Source organism: Stenella coeruleoalba, assembly GCF_951394435.1.
Source record: "Stenella coeruleoalba genome assembly, chromosome: 15".
NCBI classification, from domain to species: Eukaryota; Metazoa; Chordata; class Mammalia; order Artiodactyla; family Delphinidae; genus Stenella; species Stenella coeruleoalba.
The window spans coordinates 78,543,214-78,563,193 of NC_137161.1; the positions used below are offsets into that span (position 1 = coordinate 78,543,214).

At 57.0% G+C, this 19,980-nt stretch overlaps 1 protein-coding gene across 4 annotated transcripts in view; it reads right to left on the reverse strand.

Moving 5' to 3' along the window:
* The window catches only part of LIMK1 (LIM domain kinase 1), a 46,621-nt gene extending 29,253 nt beyond the window's left edge, over positions 1-17,368 (reverse strand). For all 4 annotated transcript variants that reach the window (XR_013831552.1, XR_013831553.1, XR_013831554.1 and 1 more), the window contains exons 1-8: positions 17,109-17,368; positions 15,308-15,404; positions 8,679-8,817; positions 8,229-8,338; positions 6,528-6,734; positions 1,704-1,809; positions 1,450-1,616; positions 176-359 (exon numbers count right to left, since the gene is read on the reverse strand). Coding sequence is in view for 1 of the 4 variants with exons in the window: in XM_079944440.1 (XP_079800566.1) it covers positions 176-359; positions 1,450-1,616; positions 1,704-1,809; positions 6,528-6,734; positions 8,229-8,338; positions 8,679-8,817; positions 15,308-15,404; positions 17,109-17,163 (1,065 nt within the window). In the remaining 3 variants the exon portion in view is untranslated. The remainder of the gene's footprint in view (positions 1-175; positions 360-1,449; positions 1,617-1,703; positions 1,810-6,527; positions 6,735-8,228; positions 8,339-8,678; positions 8,818-15,307; positions 15,405-17,108) is intronic.
* Positions 17,369-19,980: the final 2,612 nt, after the last annotated feature.

Below are 19,980 nucleotides of genomic sequence, written 5' to 3' on the forward strand. Positions count from 1 at the left end.
CTCAGGGAGGTCCAGGTGGAGGAGAGCTCTGGCCAGCAAGTCTGGAAGCCAGATACCCGTCCACTGGGGCTTCCTGGGGACACTGGTGGGAGGAGGGTGGAGGACCAACGGGTCACACACAGACTGCCCCCCTGCTCCCACCCACGGCCCCATCCCTGCCTGGCGTGCCCTGTACCTTGATGGCCTGGCCGAAGCAGCCCTTGCCCAACACCTCCCCGTGGATGAGGTCCGAAGGCCGGAAGATGCGGTGCGGCCGGCAGACCACACGGAGGGACTCGGAGCGACCCAGGTCCTTGCGCTGGGAGGCCGGGGAGCCCAGCGAGCCGGCGCCCGGGGACCTGTCGATGCTGCAGCTCCTCCTGGGGGGACACACCCAGTGCCCGCTGCCACCAGGTGGGCACCCGGACGAGGCCCCCTTGGGGGGAGGCCAGGTCTTGGCCCTGCCCCCTTCCCCCTACCTGCCATGCCCCATCGATGCCAGTCTATGTAGTCACCCGTACAGCCAGAAAGGGCGGCAGAGGACAGCTCTTCTGGGGCAGTCATAAGGCTCTTGCCCCATCCTGATGCCAGCACCCAGTGCCCTGTCTGGCTTGGACTTCCTGTTAAGGTAGGAATGTTTGCCCTAGGCCTTCTCTGCCTGGTGACCCTGGATCAGACGCTTTGTCTCCCAGCATTTGAGTCCCAGGCCTTGGAGTGCAGAGGCAGACTACCTGCCCAGAATGCCCACAGGTGGCCTTGCAGGGTAGCCTGAGCTCCAGACAAATGCAGGGGAGGAGGAAACACATGCCTTCAGTATCACTGTTTCTTAGCGTAAAGGCTGTCATCCCAGGTGTCCCCCTCAAAGCCTTGACCAGGAGTCCTGAGCAGACCCCTGCAGTGAGTGGCACGAGGACCAGCCTGCTTCTGGGCTTCTTCCTGGTGCCTCCCCACCTCTCTTTAAGAGGGTACAGGGCACTTGGCCCCTCTGGCCTGGACCACCACAACAGTCCCCCAGCTGTCTCTGGTACTGGGCACCTCCCCGCAAAGGGGACCAGAGTGGTCTCTGTGAAACACATCACTGTGCTGCAACAGCCTTCGGTGGCGCCCCGGGGTGGGCAAAGCCCGAAGACCCCGGCCACGAGTTTCTGCCTCAGAGCCCGTCACTCCCCAACACATCCGATGCCCCAGCATCCTGAGCTGCTGGCCAGCTGCTCCTCGAAGCCAGGGCGCTGGTCCACCCTGGAAGCGCTGTCATCCCCAGCTGGGGGTGCTGCTTTCCCCGTCTGCTCCTCATTCTCCTTCCTCTTTCTAGCCCCCTGCACCCCTTGCCGGCCTCCTTCTTTTTGCAGGGCTGACTCCCCCATCAGACTGTGAGCTACCGGAGGGTAGGGACCAGGTCCCATGCCCCCTGAGGCCCAGCGTCAGTGAAAGTACCAAGATACAGTACATCAAGGTGCAGGGCTGACTTACAGGACAGGCTTCTGCCGGCCGGAGCTGCCCGCTTCCCCGCTGGGAGTGTGAACCGGGGAGACCAGGGGGCTGGACTCAGGCCCGAGCCCGTGGCCCAGTGCGTCATGGGGGTCATGCTCAAGAGTCAGCTGGAGCAGGCGGCTGGTTTCCTGGATCAGCAGATCAATCTGGGGAGAGCAGGAGTGTGGACAGGTGAGTCTCAGGGGTGGTGCTCTCAGGGGAGCACCACATCCAACCAGACTCAGGACCCATACCTCGTCCAAGGGCACATTCCGGATGGGTGTGCCATTGATTTCCAGGATCCGGTCTCCAACGTGGATGGAATTCTTCACATCCGGGCTCATGCAGCCTGGGTCCACTCTGTGGGCATAGAGCGGTGGTCAGACCCCTGCTCACCCCACTAGGAAACCAAGGCCAAGGGGATCAGATCAGGAGCATGGGGCAAACCATTCTATCTTGTGTGATCGGCAGGTGGCAACCGGCGGGAACACCGAATTCTGGTTTGGTGGGAAGAGTTCTATAGTAATTACAATGCTTGCCCCCTATGGGTGTGGAACTGGAGAAAAGTGGCATGCCCTCCAGGTGTTTGCCCCCCTATACTAGATGCTCGGAGGCTCCTGTTCAACAGAGCGTTGTCTCTGCCATGGAGGACAGACCTCTCCTTCTACCTGGCTGGTACGTGTGGGGCAGACAAGCGTCAAAGAGTCCTAAGAGGGTCTGGACCCACTGCTTCCTACCTGACCCCCAAACTTGCCCTGCAAGATGAAGCTAAGGCTCCCACTCCTCTGGGATCGGCGGGAAGGAGCCAGTAGCCTGGGCTGGGCCACAGCTGCAGGGTGGAGATGGGGCTGGTGCCCTGGATTACTTGGCCATAAACTAACTCACGGAATGGCCAACTTGCCAAATTTACTTGCTTCTTTTAACTCCTTGGTGTTAACTGTCTGATTGTCATTTTGTCTTTGTAAAAGCTTTGCAAAGAATGGTCACTTTGTCTCTGACCTGAGATGGGGAAGGGCTGGGGGAGGGTGGGCAGGACAGAAAGGAGACTGAGAGCTTTAAGAAAAACAGATTGCTAGCAATTTTTCAATTATCGAGAGTATATTCTCACATGGGGGAGAAGTGCTTCCTTACACAGGAAAGTCAGGTAATAAATACAGCAGGAAGAACACAGAAAATCACCACTTTGTAGCCATCACAGAATTCTCTGTGGATGCTAGAGTCAGTGAAAGGCTGCTGGAAACAGGATATTTACAGACTCATATCTCACAGATGACTCAAACTGGTTACATTGCAAAGGGGAAAAAAAATCCTTTACAGCAGAGAGAGTGGACTGCACTTTAACCAAATAATCGAAGTTGACATCCCCAATAAAGGGAGCACTTCACTGACATCCTGTGTCTACCAGTAAGATGCACAGAGAAGGACACAGCATCAGTTATCTGGTTAAAATGCATGACTTAAACCTAAGGAAGAGGAACCCTCTGTAGAACCCCAGTGGAGGGGCATGCTTCCTTAACTGACTTGCACTCTTCACACATGTCAAGGTCATAAAGGACAATGAAAAGCTGAGGAACTGGCACAGATTAAAAGAGACCGAAGAGACGTGAGGATTCAATGCAATGTGTGATCCTGGATTGGATCTTGGATCAAGGGGGAAACTGCCATAAAGGACAGTGTTGAGACAACTGGCAAAATTCGAATGTGGATTGTACACTGAATACAAGTGTCAATGTTAAACTTCCTAAATATCATCATTACACTGTAAGATACAATGGACAATTATGTAAGGGAATGTCCTTGTTCTTAGGAGAAGGTCTGAAGTATGTGGGGGGAGGATGGGTCAATGGTGCCTACAACCTCCACTCAAATGATTTAGTAAAAAAATAGCAATATGTACATGTGTGTATATACAAGTAAGTATATATATGTACATACACACAAATACATAGACAGAGGGAGAGACACACATGCCTCAAGTGTGGCAGAAAGTTAAAATTGGTGAACTTAGGTAAAAGGTGTACAGGTATTCAATATACTTATTATTTTAGTAATTTTTCTGTAAATTTGAAATTTTCAGGATTAAAAAAGTTAAAAAATAGTGAATATATTTTCATGGATAAAGACTTCTTACGGATATAGCCTTAAAAATATATTCCTGGGCTTCCCTGGTGGCGCAGTGGTTGGGAGTCCGCCTGCCAATGCAGGGGACACGGGTTCGTGCCCCGGTCCGGGAAGATCTCACATGCCGCGGAGCGGCTGGGCCCGTGAGCCATGGCCGCTGAGCCTGCGCGTCCGGAGCCTGTGCTCCGCAACGGGAGAGGCCACAACAGTGAGAGGCCCGCGTACCGGAAAAAAAAAAAAAAAAAAAAAAATATATATATATATATATATATATATATATATATATATATATATATATATATATATATATATATATATATATATATTCCTTAGGGAACTGCCTGGTGGTCCAGTGGTTAGGACTTGGTGCTTTCACTGCTGTGGCCCGGGTTCGATCCCTGGTGGGGGAACTAAGATCCCACAAGCTGCACAGTGTGGCCAAAGGGGGGAAAAGAAGCAGGAAAGAATGCTCACCCAGTGAGGGAGGCAGGGAGGAGGTGCTGTGGACCCTCTACTCCTAAAATTCTGCCCAGTTGTCAGGGACCAGCTGGTCTGGGAGTTTCCCCATCTCTCTCACCAATCTGTCTGTTCACTTGTGTATGGAAGGCAGCTGCTGGCCTGGCTGATGCTCAAGATGGGGGTGGAGATGCAGAGTCAAGCCCAACTTCCTCCTCCCCCCGCCAGTACCATCTTCACTTCTCACCAGTGCTTAGGCATGGGGCCTGGTACCTGGCAGGTATGTGAGAAACGTTGACTGAATCCAAAGAAAGCTGGCATGTGGCTCCCACACCCAGACACGGGGAACGTTTAAAACTATTTCTCAAGGGTCCATGAAGGCCCAGGAGAAATCTCAGAAGGCCCCAAGGTATCTGACTTCCTCATTGTTCAGACAGAGACCCCAAAAACCCGAGAGGACAAGGGAACTGCTCAACGTCTCATAGCATGTTATCAACTGCGTCAGCCCCTTAACCTTCATTTCTTCTTACATCTCAGACCTTTTCTACAACCTTTAGAATTTTCTTTAGGGATGATCTGCTAGTATCAAATCTCATTTTGTCTGCCTTAACATGTCTTTATTTCACCTTCATACTTGAAGGATATTTACATCAAGTATAGAATTCTAGGCTGATGGTTCTTTTTTGCTGGGTGCATTGAATATATCATTTCACTATTTCTGGCTTTCATTGTTTCTGTTGAGAAATCAGGTGTCAGCCTGTTCTGTTTTTGAAGGAAATTTTTTTTTTAATAAATTTATTTATTTTGGGCTGCGTTGGGTCTTTGTTGCTGCTGCACGCAGGCTTTCTCTCTATTGCGGCGAGTCGGGGCTACTCTTCATTGCAGTGCGCAGGCTTCTCATTGCAGTGGCTTCTCTTGTTGCGGAGCATGGGCTCTAGACGCAAGGGCTTCAGTAGCTCTGGCACAGGGGCTCAGTAGTTGTGGCTCGCGGGCTCTAGAGCACAGGCTCAGTAGCTGTGGCACACAGGTTTAGTTGCTCCTCGGCCTGTGGGATCTTCCCAGACCAGGGCTCAAACCCGTGTCCCCTACATTGGCAGGCAGATTCTTAACCACTGAGCCACCAGGGAAGTCCTCCCTATGGCTACTTTTAAAGTCTTTTCTTTTGCCTTTGGTGTCGGAGTTTCACCAGGTGGGGGAATCTATGGGTGAATTTCTTTTTAGTTTTCCTGTTTGGGATTCACTGGGTTTCAGTCTGTGGACTGGTGTCTTTTATCAGCTCTGGGAAGTTCTCCGCCATCGTATCTTCAAATACTGCCTCTCTCCCATTCTCTCCTCCTGTGATTCTAGATGGATGATTAGAGCTGCTCACTCTGTCCTCCGTGCGTCTTAACCTCTCTTTCCCTATTTTCACCTTGCTGTGTTTTTGCTTCTCCCTTCAGCTGTTTAAAACCCTCCTCTACTGCTAAACCCATCTTTCACTTCTAGGGGTTCTATGTGGTTCTTTTCCAAATTCATTTGCTCTTTACTCACTTTTCCCAAGGATCTCTTATTTATTAAAACATATGGAGCATAATTTTGTATTGTTTCTGATAATCCTACTATCTGCAGGTTTTGCAGGTCTGCTTCTGCCACCTGTTGTTTCCGCTGGTTCTCGCTCACAGTGCCTTGTTCTCTGCGATTTTTGACCAAATGGCTCACCTTCCTTGGGACGCTTATCTCGAGAAATTCTGTGAAGCCTGGAGGTGGGTTCCTCCAGAAAGGATCTGCATCTGATTCTGTCATGGCCTGAGGACATTACCCCTAGCGGAGAAGTACTTTAAACTTTTACAATTTTGCCTGGAGGTTTTCTGAACCACCCAGGCATGTGAACTTGGTTGGCAAACCCAAGTGTATGAATTCTCAGGGGAGATTCCCTCTCCCCTTCCATTTAGGTTCAAATCAGTTTATTTTCTAGTTCTGGGAGTTGGCTGCCAGGGGCGGCGGGGTGGGCGGCTGGTGGAAGGTGTGGTTTATTTCTTGTTCTTCCTCACCCTGAGAGCCCTTTGGGGGTTGCAGCTTTATGGGGTGGGGAGGCGTTCTCTTATTAGTCTCACTTTCCTTGAGCAAGTCAGGGCTTTGAGAGACTCAGCCATGAGAAGACTCAAAAACTGAAGCCTAATTCACCCAATTCAGATTTGCCCTTAAGTCATGGCTGCCTTCCGTGCTCTGCTGACACACCTGGGCTCCTTCCTTCACTTATTCCTGACCTGGTTACTTCTCTTTCTTGTTGGGTCATGCAGGGATTAAAGAAAACATTTAAAATATTTTATCTAACATTTGTTACTTTTTTTGGAGGAATGATTGAACCAGGCATCTGGTATACCAGTTGTCAGAGCTGGGTTCCACCTGGGCCCATGTGCTCACCCATTCTCAGGGCCCCCCTGCCCCAGGGTCAGCCACCCACCTAGAGCATCCGTGCCCACAGCTGCACCAGCTGCAGCCTCAGCAGGCCAGCCACTCACCCCTGGACGCGGACGGTGTGGGAGTGCTCTGTGCTGCAGCCTGGCGGGCCGTGAGGGGGGTCGATGGAGACCGAGAGACCACGTTTGCCATGAGCCGAGGCTGGGATGGATACGAGGGTGACTGTGTGGGGCAGGTGGGAGCTGGGGGAATCAGGCAGGATCTGCTCAATGACGGGGGTCACCACAGTCTGGTAGTAGCAGTGTCCGCTGCAAGAGCCACAGGCGGTGGGGACCCAAAGAGCGGGAAGAAAAGTGTGTCAGGACAGTCACCAGCATCACCCCCACCCTGATCCCTCAGCCCCAGGCTCTCTTCTCCTCCCACCCTCCCCTCACTGCTCCCCAAGGGAAGAGGAGGAGCTTGGCTGCCTGATGGGCTGGGAGCAGGAACTGGGCATGCTCAGCCCAGCCTTGCCCCTCTCCGGGGCTCACTCTAGGTTGTCTATGCTCCGTCAGCTAGCCAAGATGAGGCCTGGGGATAAGTCCAGTTCAGCAGGAAGTCATTAAGAGTCCATTCGGGATCCTCAAAAGTCATGCTGCCCTCAAATCCAGCTTTATCAGTGTTGCCATAATAAAGAATTTGTCTGGTCTTTGTCCCTGGCTCCTGGGAAAGAGGCTCTAAATCCTTGGAACAGGAGTATCTTCCTTTTTCTTGAGCCCTTCACACACTTGAGCTAATGTTAATGAGATGACTCAGGCAGCAGGGAGGTGGGTGCCGGTCACCAGAAAGACTGACCACGTGATGAGAGGGCTATGGCTCTGACCCAGCCTGACCTCGGGGAAACTGAGTTCAATCCATGCCCAGTGATTCAATCAATTATGCTACATAATGAAACCCCAATAAAAACTCTGGTGATGCCAGGGAGGACGGGTCACACGTCTTGATTCCATGGGTGGAATGCTCAGAAGCTGTGCATTCGAGACCCTCCCGGACCTCGCCCTTTGCGTCTCTTCATCTGGCTGGTCCTGATTTGCAGCCTTTAGTAAAAAACTATAATTGTGAGTATAGTGCTCTCTTGAGCTCTCAGTCATTGAGCGAAGTATCAAAGCTGAGAGAGCTGTGGGAACCCCTGACTTTGCAGCCAATCGGTCAGAAATGCGAGCGGCCTGGGGACTCCCAAACTTGTGGCCGGTGACTGAAGTCAGGGTGAACTTGCTGGGGACAGGTCCTGAGCTCACAGGGTTGGTGGTAACTCTGAGGGTTGGTGCCAGAACTGCACAGCAGTGATGTCAGTAAGAAAGCTGATGTCTGTGGGACTTCCCTGGTGGTCCAGTGGTTGAGAATAAGCCTTCCAAGGCAGGGGATGTGGGTCTGATCCCTGGTCGGGGAACTAAGATCCCACATACCGCAGGGCAACTAAGCCCGTGCACTGCAACTACTGAGCCCACGCGCCGCAACTAGAGAGCCCGTGCGCCACAACTAGAGAGAAGCCCGCGCGCCACAACAAAAGATCCCGCGTGCCGCAACTAAGACCGGACGCAGCCAAAATATTAGATAAATATTAAAAAAAAAAACGAAGAGAAAAGAAAGCTGATGTCTGAGGCTTTCTCCACCTGATTGCTGTGTCTTATATTTCCCAGTGGTTTCTACACTGTCACTATGACTGCCCCCCACATGGAAAGGGGAAGGGCCCTGGCGTGGGAGACGTGTGACACCGGGGGGGAGGGGGGCACGCCAGGCGCAGGGAGGGGCGGGGCACTCACCAGTAGAGCTTGGAGTGCTCCACCAGAGTGTAGGTGTCTCCATCACCGATGAAGGTCCCACATGTGAGGCAGATGAAGCATTCGGGGTGGTACTTCAGCTCCCCGGCCACCTGGAAGGGGAGTTGGGGGGGTGGGGACAAGCCACCTCAGCAGCCCCTTCAGCCCCCATAGCTCCTCCCCTCGGCCTCCTCTCAGAAGGGCAGCCCCAAACCAACTTCGGGGCAGACAGAGTTGCCTCCATAATAGCGGGCTGAGGGATACAGACAGAGAAACAGGCTCAGGAGGCACAGAGAATCAGAGAACTAGTGAAAAGAACAAGAGAGATGACGGGAGAGAGATCTGGAGCAGGGAAACCTGTGAAAACACATACACATGCACGCACGCGTGTGCACACACACACACACACACACACACACACGTGAGGTGTGTGAGTGGGAGAGGGGTGCTTACCATGACCAGCCCCTTGGTGATGTGCTCTGAGCACCCGTGGCAAGACTCGCCATAGCGGGCCCAGTAGTCCTTCTTGCAGAAGAGCTGCCCATCCTTCTCATAGTACTGGTGTGAAAGGGAGGCACTGCATTCGCAACACCTGGGTGGAAGGGGAGCTGGGGCTCAGGGGGGCCCACCCCTCCCGCACACCTGGGCCCTTCCAGGCTACAGGCAGCACTAGAGAAAGGTGTGCCCTCTGGACGGGAGCAGCCTGTGCTGAGGCACAGGGCTTGGCAAGTGGAGCCGGGGATGGATTCAGCGCCCACCCCCACCCCCTCTGCCGTGGTCCCTCAGCCCGAAGCCTTGGTACTATGTGCAGCCTTGGTACTATGAACAACCACCCTCAGCAGCTCTGCACCCAGGGTGTCTGGCCCACTTGCTAGACCTGGACTGAGAGGTGCTACTCATCTGAGCGCCCTGTCCCTTGTCGTGAAGGAAGATGGCCAGCGAGGGCAGGCAAGTTACTCTCAGTCACCCACCAGTCAGGCCCAGGGAGGGCTGGAACCTGGGAGCCCAGGATTCAGGTTGGGGGGAGCGGGGCTGAAACAAACTGCGAGCCCCACTCTTCCAGTCTAGTCGGCTTCCTCTCCCTCCCCCTCCCCCCACTCCCAGCAAAGTGGAGGCAGCTCTGGCAGCTGATGTAGATGGTGGTAACCTTTCGGCGCTGTGAAGACCTACTAAGTGCTGGCACCTTCCCATTTTCTTGCTTAATAAATTTACTAATTCTCACAGGCCACCATGAGGCAGGCATGGCTACCCTCGTTTTAGAGATGAGGCAGATGAACTTAGGAGGGTCTACCCTGCCCAGGGTCACAGAGATGGGCACCATATGCCCCATGAAGATACTCCCAGTTCCACCAAGATACAAGGCAGCAGTTCAGCTCAGTATAGACCAGTCAGTCAGTTAAGAGAGGGGATCTCCAGGCTCCCTAGGCTTCAGCCAGCCCCACGAGTGCTGCCAGGCACAAGAACGGGGTTCAGCATAGGCAGCGGGAAGGCCTGGCTGGTGGGGCCCCTGAAGGGCAGATGGGGAGAAATGATGTACAGGCTTCTTTCTATGTGCCACCCCCCAGGCCAGGAGCTAGACCTACATGCCTGACATCTTTCCCGTCAAGTGTCCTGGTCGGGTGGGGACCAGAAGCTCAGCTAAGCCACGGTAATAAGCAAATGCAAAAATGTGGGACCCCCAGCGACTGACACCCTCCTCAACCCCGGGCACAAGCCCCACTGGGTTCTGCAAAGCCTGACCCAGGGTCCTGGCATGCACAGGTATGTTTGGGCCGGAGTACACCCTGCGCAGAGAACGGCTAGGGGACCCGTCCAGCTCTGCTGCTGTCTGGGTGCTCTGGGTGATGTACCAAGGTCGCAGAGGGATAGGAGGGCCCAGGCTCAGAGCGCATGGTTCAGTGGGGGAACAAACCAGGAGACAGGAGGGCAGGAAAGACTGGGGCTGGGTCAGAGAGCACTGTGCACCAGGCAGCCGGGAAAGCCTCCGCTCTACCGTAGCCTGCACAGGGCAGCACTCATTGACTGCACTCAATGACTGCTCCTGAACTAGGGAACTGGGGAGGGGAGGGGGGAGGAGGAGGGGGAGGAGGGGGGAGGAGGAGGGGGAGGAGGGAGGAGAAGGAGGGAGCGCAGAGCAGCAAGAGTGCTGCTGGGACACTGTCCCTTTAAGAGGATCCAGCCAGTTCCCCATTGTCTGGTAGCCTGATGGGAGGGGCTGGGGACCACAGCTTGGGGCTTTGGGCAGGGGGCGGGCAGGGGAACACAAAATGCCCGGGTTTTGGAAGCCAGGAAGGCGGGGTCTGATGAGCTCTCTCAAAGGGATGGCGAGTGGGGAGGGAAAGCCTCTGGAGGCAGCGCTGGGATGCGGGAGGCTGCAGCGGAAGCAGCGGCTGGACGGGAGCCATGACGTCATCTGTTGCCCCTGCAGCCCTTCCTGCCCCCACAATCGCTGCCGACTGCAGTGGGTGGGCATCTTACCACGGGGCGGGCGACAAGCCAAGGAAGGCACCGAGCCAGGAGGGAGGACACCTGGGGACGGGGAGGTCCCCGGCGCAGCCCCCAGGGGGCTCTAACCTAGCAGGAAGGTGCGCAGCAGGAGATCAGGCTCCGCAAACAGGCGGGGCGCAGGCAGCGCACGGTGACCTTGGGGAGATACCCCACTCCCTGTGCGGATCGGTGATTCACTTCGCCCTTCCGCTGACCAGACCCACCAGCCACGAAGCGCGTCACAAGAGTGTCACCGCGGGAGTCTCCCCCACAGCCCCAGGCTGCAGGAAGCAGCCCCCCTCCCCCACCTCGGTGGGCGGGTCAGTCGGGGCTCTGGAGCGGCCGCCTTCCCCCCCGGGGAGAGAATGCTCTTCTGCCTGCAAACTCCTAGTCCTTCTCACGCACAAACATTCGTCACTGTAGCAGCCCTGGAAGACCCCACGTTGCTTCACTCAGGCTCTGTGAGTGCAGTCAGCTCCCTGATAACCACTTCCCTGAAGCCTGATCAGATGCGCCCATGGCCCCCCACGCAGCCTGCACCGCCAGCCTCTGCCATTAACCTGCCGGCTCCCCGAGGTCCCAGACCAGGCACCTACAAACGCTGGTGCCCGAAGAGAACAGAAGTGCTTCCTGCCAGACTGGTTCACTCTGTGCACTCAACCAGGAGCAGTTCCCACCCCCAGCGTCCTCAGAACTGCTCCAGGGTGCCCTGGCTCAGCCTCCATCTCAGATAGGGGATCTAGCCCAGGCTCACATAGTAGTTTGGTGGCTGGCGCCTGGGGCCTCAGTGGACCTTTGCCGATGGAAGGCACACAGGAGCCCCTGACTCTGTGCATCCCCTCACCCCTCAGGCCCGCATCGGGCCAGGAGCCAGAGGAGGCAGGTGGGGCAGGACATGCCTGGCTCTTGGGGTGCCCCCCAATGCCCCTGCCCCTACAAAGGGTGTCAAGAGAGTAATACCAGGTACAGCGTAGCCCTCTCCCAGAGCAGCAAAGGCAGAGCCAGGCTTGAGCAGGAGAGGAGGGCACTGTGGGGCTGGAGGGGGGATGAACAGGCCAGGCTGGGAAGCAGTGGAAACCCCTACGGCGACAGGTCCTTCCCTCCCAGGGGTGCCCTCTACCCAGAGCCACATCCCTGGACACCAAGGGTGAAAAAGAGCAGCTGGGGGACCAGCCTTAAGGGAGACCTGTACCAGAAGGGCCAGGAGTCTCAGCGGTGGCCTGCTTCCCCTCGACAGGCGGCCAACAGTCACCAAGGAGTTTCAGTTCTCCTGCCCCATTGCCCGGCCTCAGGTGGGTCTGTCCCGCCATGGCCTCCAGCCCCAGCCCTCACACCAGGGGCCCCGCCTGAGGCCTGGGACAGGTGGGGAGGGGGCTTTCCACTTACTTAGCCCCTCGGAGGAAGCAGCATCTTCTCAGGTTCGAGGCCAGCATCCTTTGCTGCTACCTATCGCAGGGGGGCCCCAGAGGCCTACGGGGAGTGCAGGCGTGGGCCGGACAGGCTGTTTCCCTATCCTACTCCAGGCACTCAGGATTGGAGGCTGCAGAGGGAGGGGCCAGCGTGGCCACACGGCAGGGGAGGAGGATGCAGTGATGTGGGTGCAAGAGGACTTGGTCTTAGCTCACAACAGGAAGCAGCTGAAGGGCCTACTGCCTGGGCTCTGGTGCAGGCGGGGAAGCTTGGCCGGCACTGTGTCCTCAGCCCTGCACACCCGAGAAAGGCACCCTCCGTGCCCCCCGGCCTCTGCTGTAACAAAGGCACTGGAGCCTCTCTGGGGACAGGGAGCAGCTGCTTCTTCTGGTGCTGCCCCCGAGGGAACAGAGCTTGACTTCCATGGACAGTCCATCCTCTTTGCCTGCAAGTCCCCCAAAGAGGGGGGCATCCCAGCCCAGGCTCCGGCCCCCAGTGCCAGCTGTGCACTCAGCCCTCCTCATCCAGGGTCAGCCCAACCAGCCTCCAGGGAGATGTTACCCGAGTTACGGCAGCCCCAGGGCTCCTGAGCTGCAGGCTTCTGGGAAGGGACCTCCCAGAGGCAGCAGCTGGGCAAAGGGAAGCCTGGACCCCCCTGAGCCTGGCCACGACCTCCCAGGAGGCTGGAACAGAGAAAGGGGCTGGCTCTGCGGTGACAATGGGCCCACAGCAACTCTGTCGCTGCAAGGCTCTCGGAGCCCAGGGGCTGGTGGCAGCCCCGCTTCACGGCACTGAGATGCTTCCAGGGGCCCAGCAAGCAGCGACTCCTCTCTGAGCTGCTTTCCTGACTGTCAGGGGAGTGAGGACACCATTGGCCTCAACCAGGTTTGGGGGCTGTTGGGAGGACCACACGCCACGGGGCCAGAAACACTGTGTAAGTCGTGGAACCATGTGGAAGCCATGGCTCTTACTGCCTGTGGGCCCTCCCTCACTGTGGGAGCCTTCCCTGTGTCCCCACCGCACCGGGGCCTAACCCAACATGCCCCCTCCCTACCGCCCCCTCCCGGGGCCTCAGCCCTCTGCTGGTTAACAGGGCAGGGACCCCTCCAAAGCTAGGTTCCACGCATCCCGCCCCACTGCTGCCCTTCTGTGGCTTCTGTGGCTGCACGCCTGGCCCTCCCCCATGTCTCCCAAGGCTCTACCTTCCTCCCCACTCCATGCACCGGGGCCCCCAAAGTTCTTCCCTGGATTTCTCTTGGCCTCTTCTCAAATCCCATCCCCCCGCACTGAGTAGGCTGTTGTCTCTGCCCTTCCCACCTCTGACCGGCCTCAGATCACCTCGGCCAGCTTTCGGGAGGGCACTGCCTCCCTGGCTAGCCTACTGCACCTGCACCTCAACAAGGACAGGGCACAACTCCTCACCAACACGGCCCCCAGCTCCACCAGAGCCAACAGACCACTGGCCTCCTCTGCACCCGGGGTGAAAAACCAGACTCTGCTGTAGATTCTGCCCCTGCCACTCACCAGCCCCCAGCTCCACCCCACAGCCCCTGACTTCTTCAGCTCTGCAGTGACTTGGAGTGAGACAGACATAGGTTCAAGTCCCAGCTCTGGCTGTTGCAACTTTCAGCAAGTTACTTGATTTCTCCGAGCCTCCATTTCTTACGTGGAAATCGAGCGAATAACGGCCCCTCCTACGGTTATGGTGAAGGTTTAATGAAATGACATTACAAGAGTCACCAATGAATAGTGGCTAATATGACTAATCCTTGCCAAATATCGTCCCTTCTAGATCTGAAACTCTCTCCACTCTTAGTGACTGTCCTATGTCAGGTCTTATGGGCACAGAGCCCCGAACTTTTGACAGTCCCTTCCCTGCCATGTTACCACCATCTGCCCACCGGGATGGCATTTTTCAATAGCACTTCTGCCCACATCCCTCCCCTGCTTTCTTACCCTCTCTGCTGGCTCCCTACTGCCCTCAGAAGCTACTGATCTTGGCATTCAGGGCTCTTCACTGAATCGATCCTAACTTTGCCTCATCATCATGTCTCTCGACTCACTCTGTTCCAACCAGATGAGCTGATCCCGGGCCTTCAACGGTTTGCACGGTCCCACCTCCCTGTCTGCCTGTTCAGAGGCCCGTTCCTCCCTGAAGGCCTCCTTCTGAACACCTGATTGGGAACCCCAGGACACGGAGCCCGCCTCTCCTCTGGGCTCCCCAGCCAGTGTGTGTACTGTGTGTTCATTTCGCTCACTGGCTGTGTATCTTCGGTCAAGAGAATTAACCTCTCCGTGTTCCGATTCACGGAGACAACATGTATCCAACTATAAAAAGTTCTTAAAACAGTGCCTGGCCCTTCCTAAATTGTAGAAAATGTTAAGACATTTTTATAAAAGAAAAAAAAAATCCTTGTCGGAGCCTCCCACTGCCCAAATTAAACTCCTTCGGCCGGTGGTTTGATGCCCTGACCCCAGCTGGGCCTCGCCACTTTACCTTCCCTCCTTTTGGGTGCTTTCCTGCCTGAACGCTGCCGTTTACTGACTGGGCCAGGCCCCGTCACCATTCTACCCTTTGCACCTGCTGGGCCCTCTGTCTGGAGCTGCTTTCTACCACACTTCTCCATGTGGGAAATCTCACATCCCCAGCTCTGGCCCTACAGAGCTATCTAAGGCTACCCCCTGCCCCTGCTTCTCAGGACGGTGCTCCTGGATTGCTGGGCCACCTCTGGGTCCCCATGTGCTCCACCACAGCTCTGGTCCTACTCTCCTACACTTGGGAGTTGGTGTCCGGAGGGAAGGGACCGGTCTTACTGGATATGCATCTTCCAAACTAGCCTGGGGCCCATGAAGGAGGCCCAGCTCCTCCCAAGGCCTCTCTGTGGAGCACCAGCACCTGGAAGGCAGGGGCGCACTACCCTCCACTCCTCCCCCACCAAGGAGCCAACAGGCCTTGGTATTACGAGCATAAACGCAAGTCTCGCCTTTTCTCTCCTTTTCTGTCTAGAATGACAAAAAAGAAAGGCCTCCAGAGATCTTCTAGTCCAGATGCTTCATTTCACAGATGGGGAAAACTGAAGCCAAGGACTTGCTGGAAGTCACAACCAGAGATGGCACCAGGAGGGATGGCCACGTCTCTGGCAGGCCTTGCTTAGGGCACCCGAGCTCAGGTCAGCCTGCCCTACCTGAAGCAGTCTGCGTGCCAGTCAGCATTCAGGGCCTGGAGGTACTGGCCATCGTAGATCCTCTGGCCGCAGCTTGCACACACGGGCAACTCGCTTCCTGCAGGGGTGGAAAGGGCGTTAGGAACCATTCTCAGGAGGCGCAGTTTGCTGCAGGCCTGCGCTGGCCTGCGCCAACTCCACATGCACCTCCACAAACCCTCCTGTACACACGCAGCGCCCAGGCTGAGCAGTCGCTGTACAGAGCAGAAGAGAGAATGCACGTCTGAGAGTCTTGCTGAGACCACAGCTGAACTACCAAGCTCCTCTGGGCCTCAGTTTCTCTCTCTGTAAACTGAAGAGGAGGAGCAGATGTCCGCCAACCCCCAGCAATGGCATCCTTCAACTCAGGGTCTGGCACGGTAAATGCGGAGAAAGAAAGCAGCACGATTTGGAAATAAGGCAGTGGGTGACACTCTTGTCACAGCCCCCCTTCCTCTCCTGCCTGCCCAGTCCCTTCAAAGGGCAGGGACTGGACAGGGCTAGGTTGGTGCGTCCTGTACTGAAGCCCCCTGGAAGGCTTGGCTATGCCATGGCCTAACATGGGGCCAGGGCCGTAGGACTGGGCTCCCAGACACCTGCTCCAGGGAGGCCCGGCACCTCTTCAAGAGGGCCACTAGGCATGCTTAGTCATCCCTGGGGCCTGACACCCTTGGAGCTGGGTGGGCCCTGGAAGATCTCCCAGCCTGCCCCTTCCCATTGTACAGTTGGGGAGACTGAGCCCTGGAGAAGGTAAGGCTTGCGGGGTCACCAGCCAAGCTCCAAGGCCACAGTCTGCCCCTCCATGAGGACCCAGGGACCTAGGAGCTACCATAAGGTGGGCCCCTGCTCCAAGTGGGCCTTCAGGGACCTGGGGGAGGGTTGGCAGTAGCCCCAGGGGAGGGCAGGGCTGGAGGAGCTGGCATAATAGGACTTTTGTTGAACCTGGTGGACCTATGAGATTGCTTGGATGAGGAAACCCAGGAAAGGAGACCCCAGGGAGAGAATCTGGGGGTCTTCATAACCCTAACTGTCCTGCAAACCCAAGCCTTGGGCCCCAGTAGGGGGAAGGGGCAGAAGAGGCGGCTAGGATGAGAGTCATCTTCCCAGCCAAGACTGATGGCAGGCACTAGGTTTGGTGCAGGGAGAGGGGGTGGGGGCCCCAGCATACATCCAAAAGTTCCCCAGAGGCGCATCTCTGCTCTGTCCATTCTGCCCCCAGGATCCCAACACCAGCACCACGGGCCAACTATGTGGCCCTCAACTGTACAAACGAGGAAACTGAGGCCCAGCAGGCAGCACCTGGCTCAAGGTCACGGAGCCGGCCAAACGCTGGGCTGCGAGTCAGGGCTGAGGCTTTCCCAGCGACTCTTTCTTCCAAGGCCTGTTCCAAGGGATAAGGGCGAGCCCCGGGTGGACACAGCTCGCGGATGGAGGCCAAGACTGGGCGAGCTGTGCCTGGGATTCCTCCCGGGTGGTCGTCGGTCGGGGGATGGGAGAAGGCGGGGATGAAAGGGAGGAGGGGCCCTCCGACTGTGGGAGGGCAGCCCACCGGGGCCGAGGAGGGGGAAACAGGGTGGGAGCTTTTCAGGGAGGGGCCTGCGGGCTTCGGAAGGACGAGCTCATCCCGGAGGACACAGGGGCGCGGCCTCGCGGCAGACCCAGCCTCCGCGGCGGCCAGGCCCGGCCCCCACCCGTGCTCCCCGCTTCCCCTTCTCCCCCAAGCGCGGTGCGCCCGCCCGCCCGGCCCCTTGGTCGGCGCCCCGCCGGCCCGCACCCCGCGCACCTTCCTCTCCCATACGTTCTTCCCTCCAGGTGCAACAAAGTAGCGTCAACCTCATGCACTCGGCGGGGGGCGGGGCCCGGCGGGGCTGGGGCTGGGGGCGGCCCGGGCCCCGCAAGCTCGCCCGCAGTCGCCGCCGCCGCCGCCGGCCCGGGAGGCGGGGGCGGAGAGCGCGGGCCGGGCAGGGATGGGCTCGGGGCTCGCGGTGCCGCCGCCGCCGCCGCCGCCGCCTCTCAGACACCGGTTCCGGCACCGGCTCCGCGCCGCGGCGGCCTGGGGAGCAAGCGGAGGGGCGGGCCGGGGCGGGGCCTCGGAGCTGCGGCACGGGGGCGGGGCGGGGCGCGAGCGAGCGGCCGAACTGCCCTGCGCGGCCCCGCCCCGCGCGCTCGGCGGCGCCCCGCCCCGCTCAGCTCCTCCTTTCATTCATTCTTCCTGGAGTGACAACACTCTGCTCCGCGCCACTTGGCCAAGACGCCTAAGCCCAAAGCTGCGGCTTAGGTGGAATGCGTGCTCTGATGCGGCAACCTAGGGGGTGTAGAAGCGACAATTAGGGGCCTCGGTTTCCCTGCGGGGAGCCCCTAGACCCAAGCCTGCTGGATGGGGGCCAAGAACCGAGACCCGACCCGGAGGAGACCTTGTGGATGGACCCTGAGGACAATAGTGGTTGCCTTGGGCAGGGGCGCCGGCCAGGTCCTCTCCTTCTCTGAGGCCTGCAGAGGGGGCAAGCCCCAGCAGGGTTTGCGGGGGAAGGCGATGGCCCACGTCTCAGGCTCTCACCAGCTAGGCAGGGCGCTAAAGGAGCAGCCTCTGGGGGAGACTGTAGCAACCTTGCTCAGGGATTTGCTCCTCCCAGTGCTGGAGACCTGGAGCTGGCGCCGCCCTGCCCGGCGTTCCGGAGGAGGCAAGGCTGAATGGGGTTTTGGCTGAGGGAAGTGGCCAGAGGAATTGGGTGGTCCCCAACGCACAGGTGGTCAGTCCAGCACTGGAAGCGTGGAGCACCCTGCCAACAAGTGGAGAATCCTATCTCCGCGAGGCCCACCGCCCACTTCGTCGTCCTACTGCCTGGGAGCCTATTCGGGGAGAGGTTGAGCCACATGCTTAAGTTCACCCAGTGAACAAGGGACAGAACTGCCCACACTCCAGCTCCAGCCATCAAGTTTGTATAGATTTTTCTCTAGTCAGGGCTTGGGTCCAGTGGCCTACAAGGTGGGCATTCATCCCTGGGTGCAAAACAATTACCTGGGGGAGGGAACAAAATATAATTTTTCTTCCTCCCTCCCTCCCTCCCTCCCTCCCTCCTTCTTTCTTCCCTCCCTCCCTCCCTCCTTCTTTCTTCCCTCCCTCCCTCCCTCCCTTCCTCCTTCTTTCTTCCCTCCCTCCCTCCCTCCCTCCTTCTTTCTTCCCTCCCTCCCTCCTTCTTTCTTCCCTCCCTCCCTCCCTCCTTCTTTCTTCCCTCCCTCCCTCCCTCCTTCTTTCTTCCCTCCCTCCCTCCCTTCCTTTTTTTTTTTTTTTGCGATATGCGGGCCTCTCACTGTTGTGGCCTCTCCCGTTGCAGAGCACAGGCTCCGGATGCGCAGGCTCAGCGGCCATGGCTCACAGGCCCAGCCGCTCCGTGGCATGTGGGATCTTCCCGGACCGGGGCACGAGCCCGTGTCCCCTGCATCGGCAGGCGGACTCTCAACCACTGCGCCACCAGGGAAGCCCACTCCCTCCTTTCTTAATATTCAGATCGATGCTGGTGCCCTCATTCTATCTGCTGGTCAGATGGCCCTAAAGCACTTATAGTAAAGTGTCCCAAGGAGGTGTGGAGGTCCTCGGAGGCTGGATAGCAACGTTTTTTGCTTGTTTGTTGCTTTCCTATAGGGTATATATCAGGCAGGGTCCTGGCAGGAAACAGAGAAGCACTCAGCAGGGATTACTGAGCAGAGTTTAATAAAGGGGATTTTACAACGGACTGGGCAGCATTAAGGGAAACTCATGAGGACACTCACGGCCTCAGGAGGTGGCAGCAGGTAGCACCCCTGGGTGAAGGGGCTTGGGAGAGGGCCCCAGTGCAGGGTGCGGGGGGATACTGAGTGGACCTAGAGGGGCTGTGGGCCTGTGCCTGTTAGGTAGAGGAACTCACACAGGTTTTTTTTTGTTTTAAAATTTATTTATTTAAAAAAATTTATTCATTTATATATATATTTGCTTCATGTGGGCCCTCTCCAGTTGCAATGAGCAGGGGCCACTCCTCGCCGTGGCGTGCGGGCCCCTCACCGCGGCAGCCTCTCCCACTGCGGAGCACGGGCTCCAGGTGCGCGGGCCTCAGCAGCCGTGGCACGCGGGCTCAGCAGTTGTGGCTCGCAGGCTCCAGAGCGCAGGCTCAGCAGCGGTGGTGCACGGGCTCCGTTGCTCCGCGGCACGCGGGATCCTCCCGGACCAGGGCTCGAACCTGTGTCCCCTGCATTGGCAGGTGGAGTCCCAACCACTGCGCCACCAGGGAAGCCCCTCTCACCCACTTTTATAACACAACTAACCCTTACAGAGTAGACTTGTGGCTGCAAAAGAGTCTTGAAAAGAAAGCAGGTTGAAGATGATGCTGATACTGCAAGACGAGCGAAAAGACAGAGCTGGTACCTCCCTCTCTTGTCGGAGCTCCTTGTCAGACACGTTTCCCGTTTCCTGGTGAAACCAAAGACCAACTCATCAGATCTGACATATTCGGTCACATTGCTCATCCAAGTTATTAAGTCTTTTTTTAACTGAAAGCAAAAAAGCAATTTTGTACTTTTAATAAATAAAAGCATTCAACTGTTGTTCATTTCATCTTTCGAACATTCTTCTTAAACTCTGCTTTTGCATTGTTATGTGATGAACATTTTTTATTATTTGT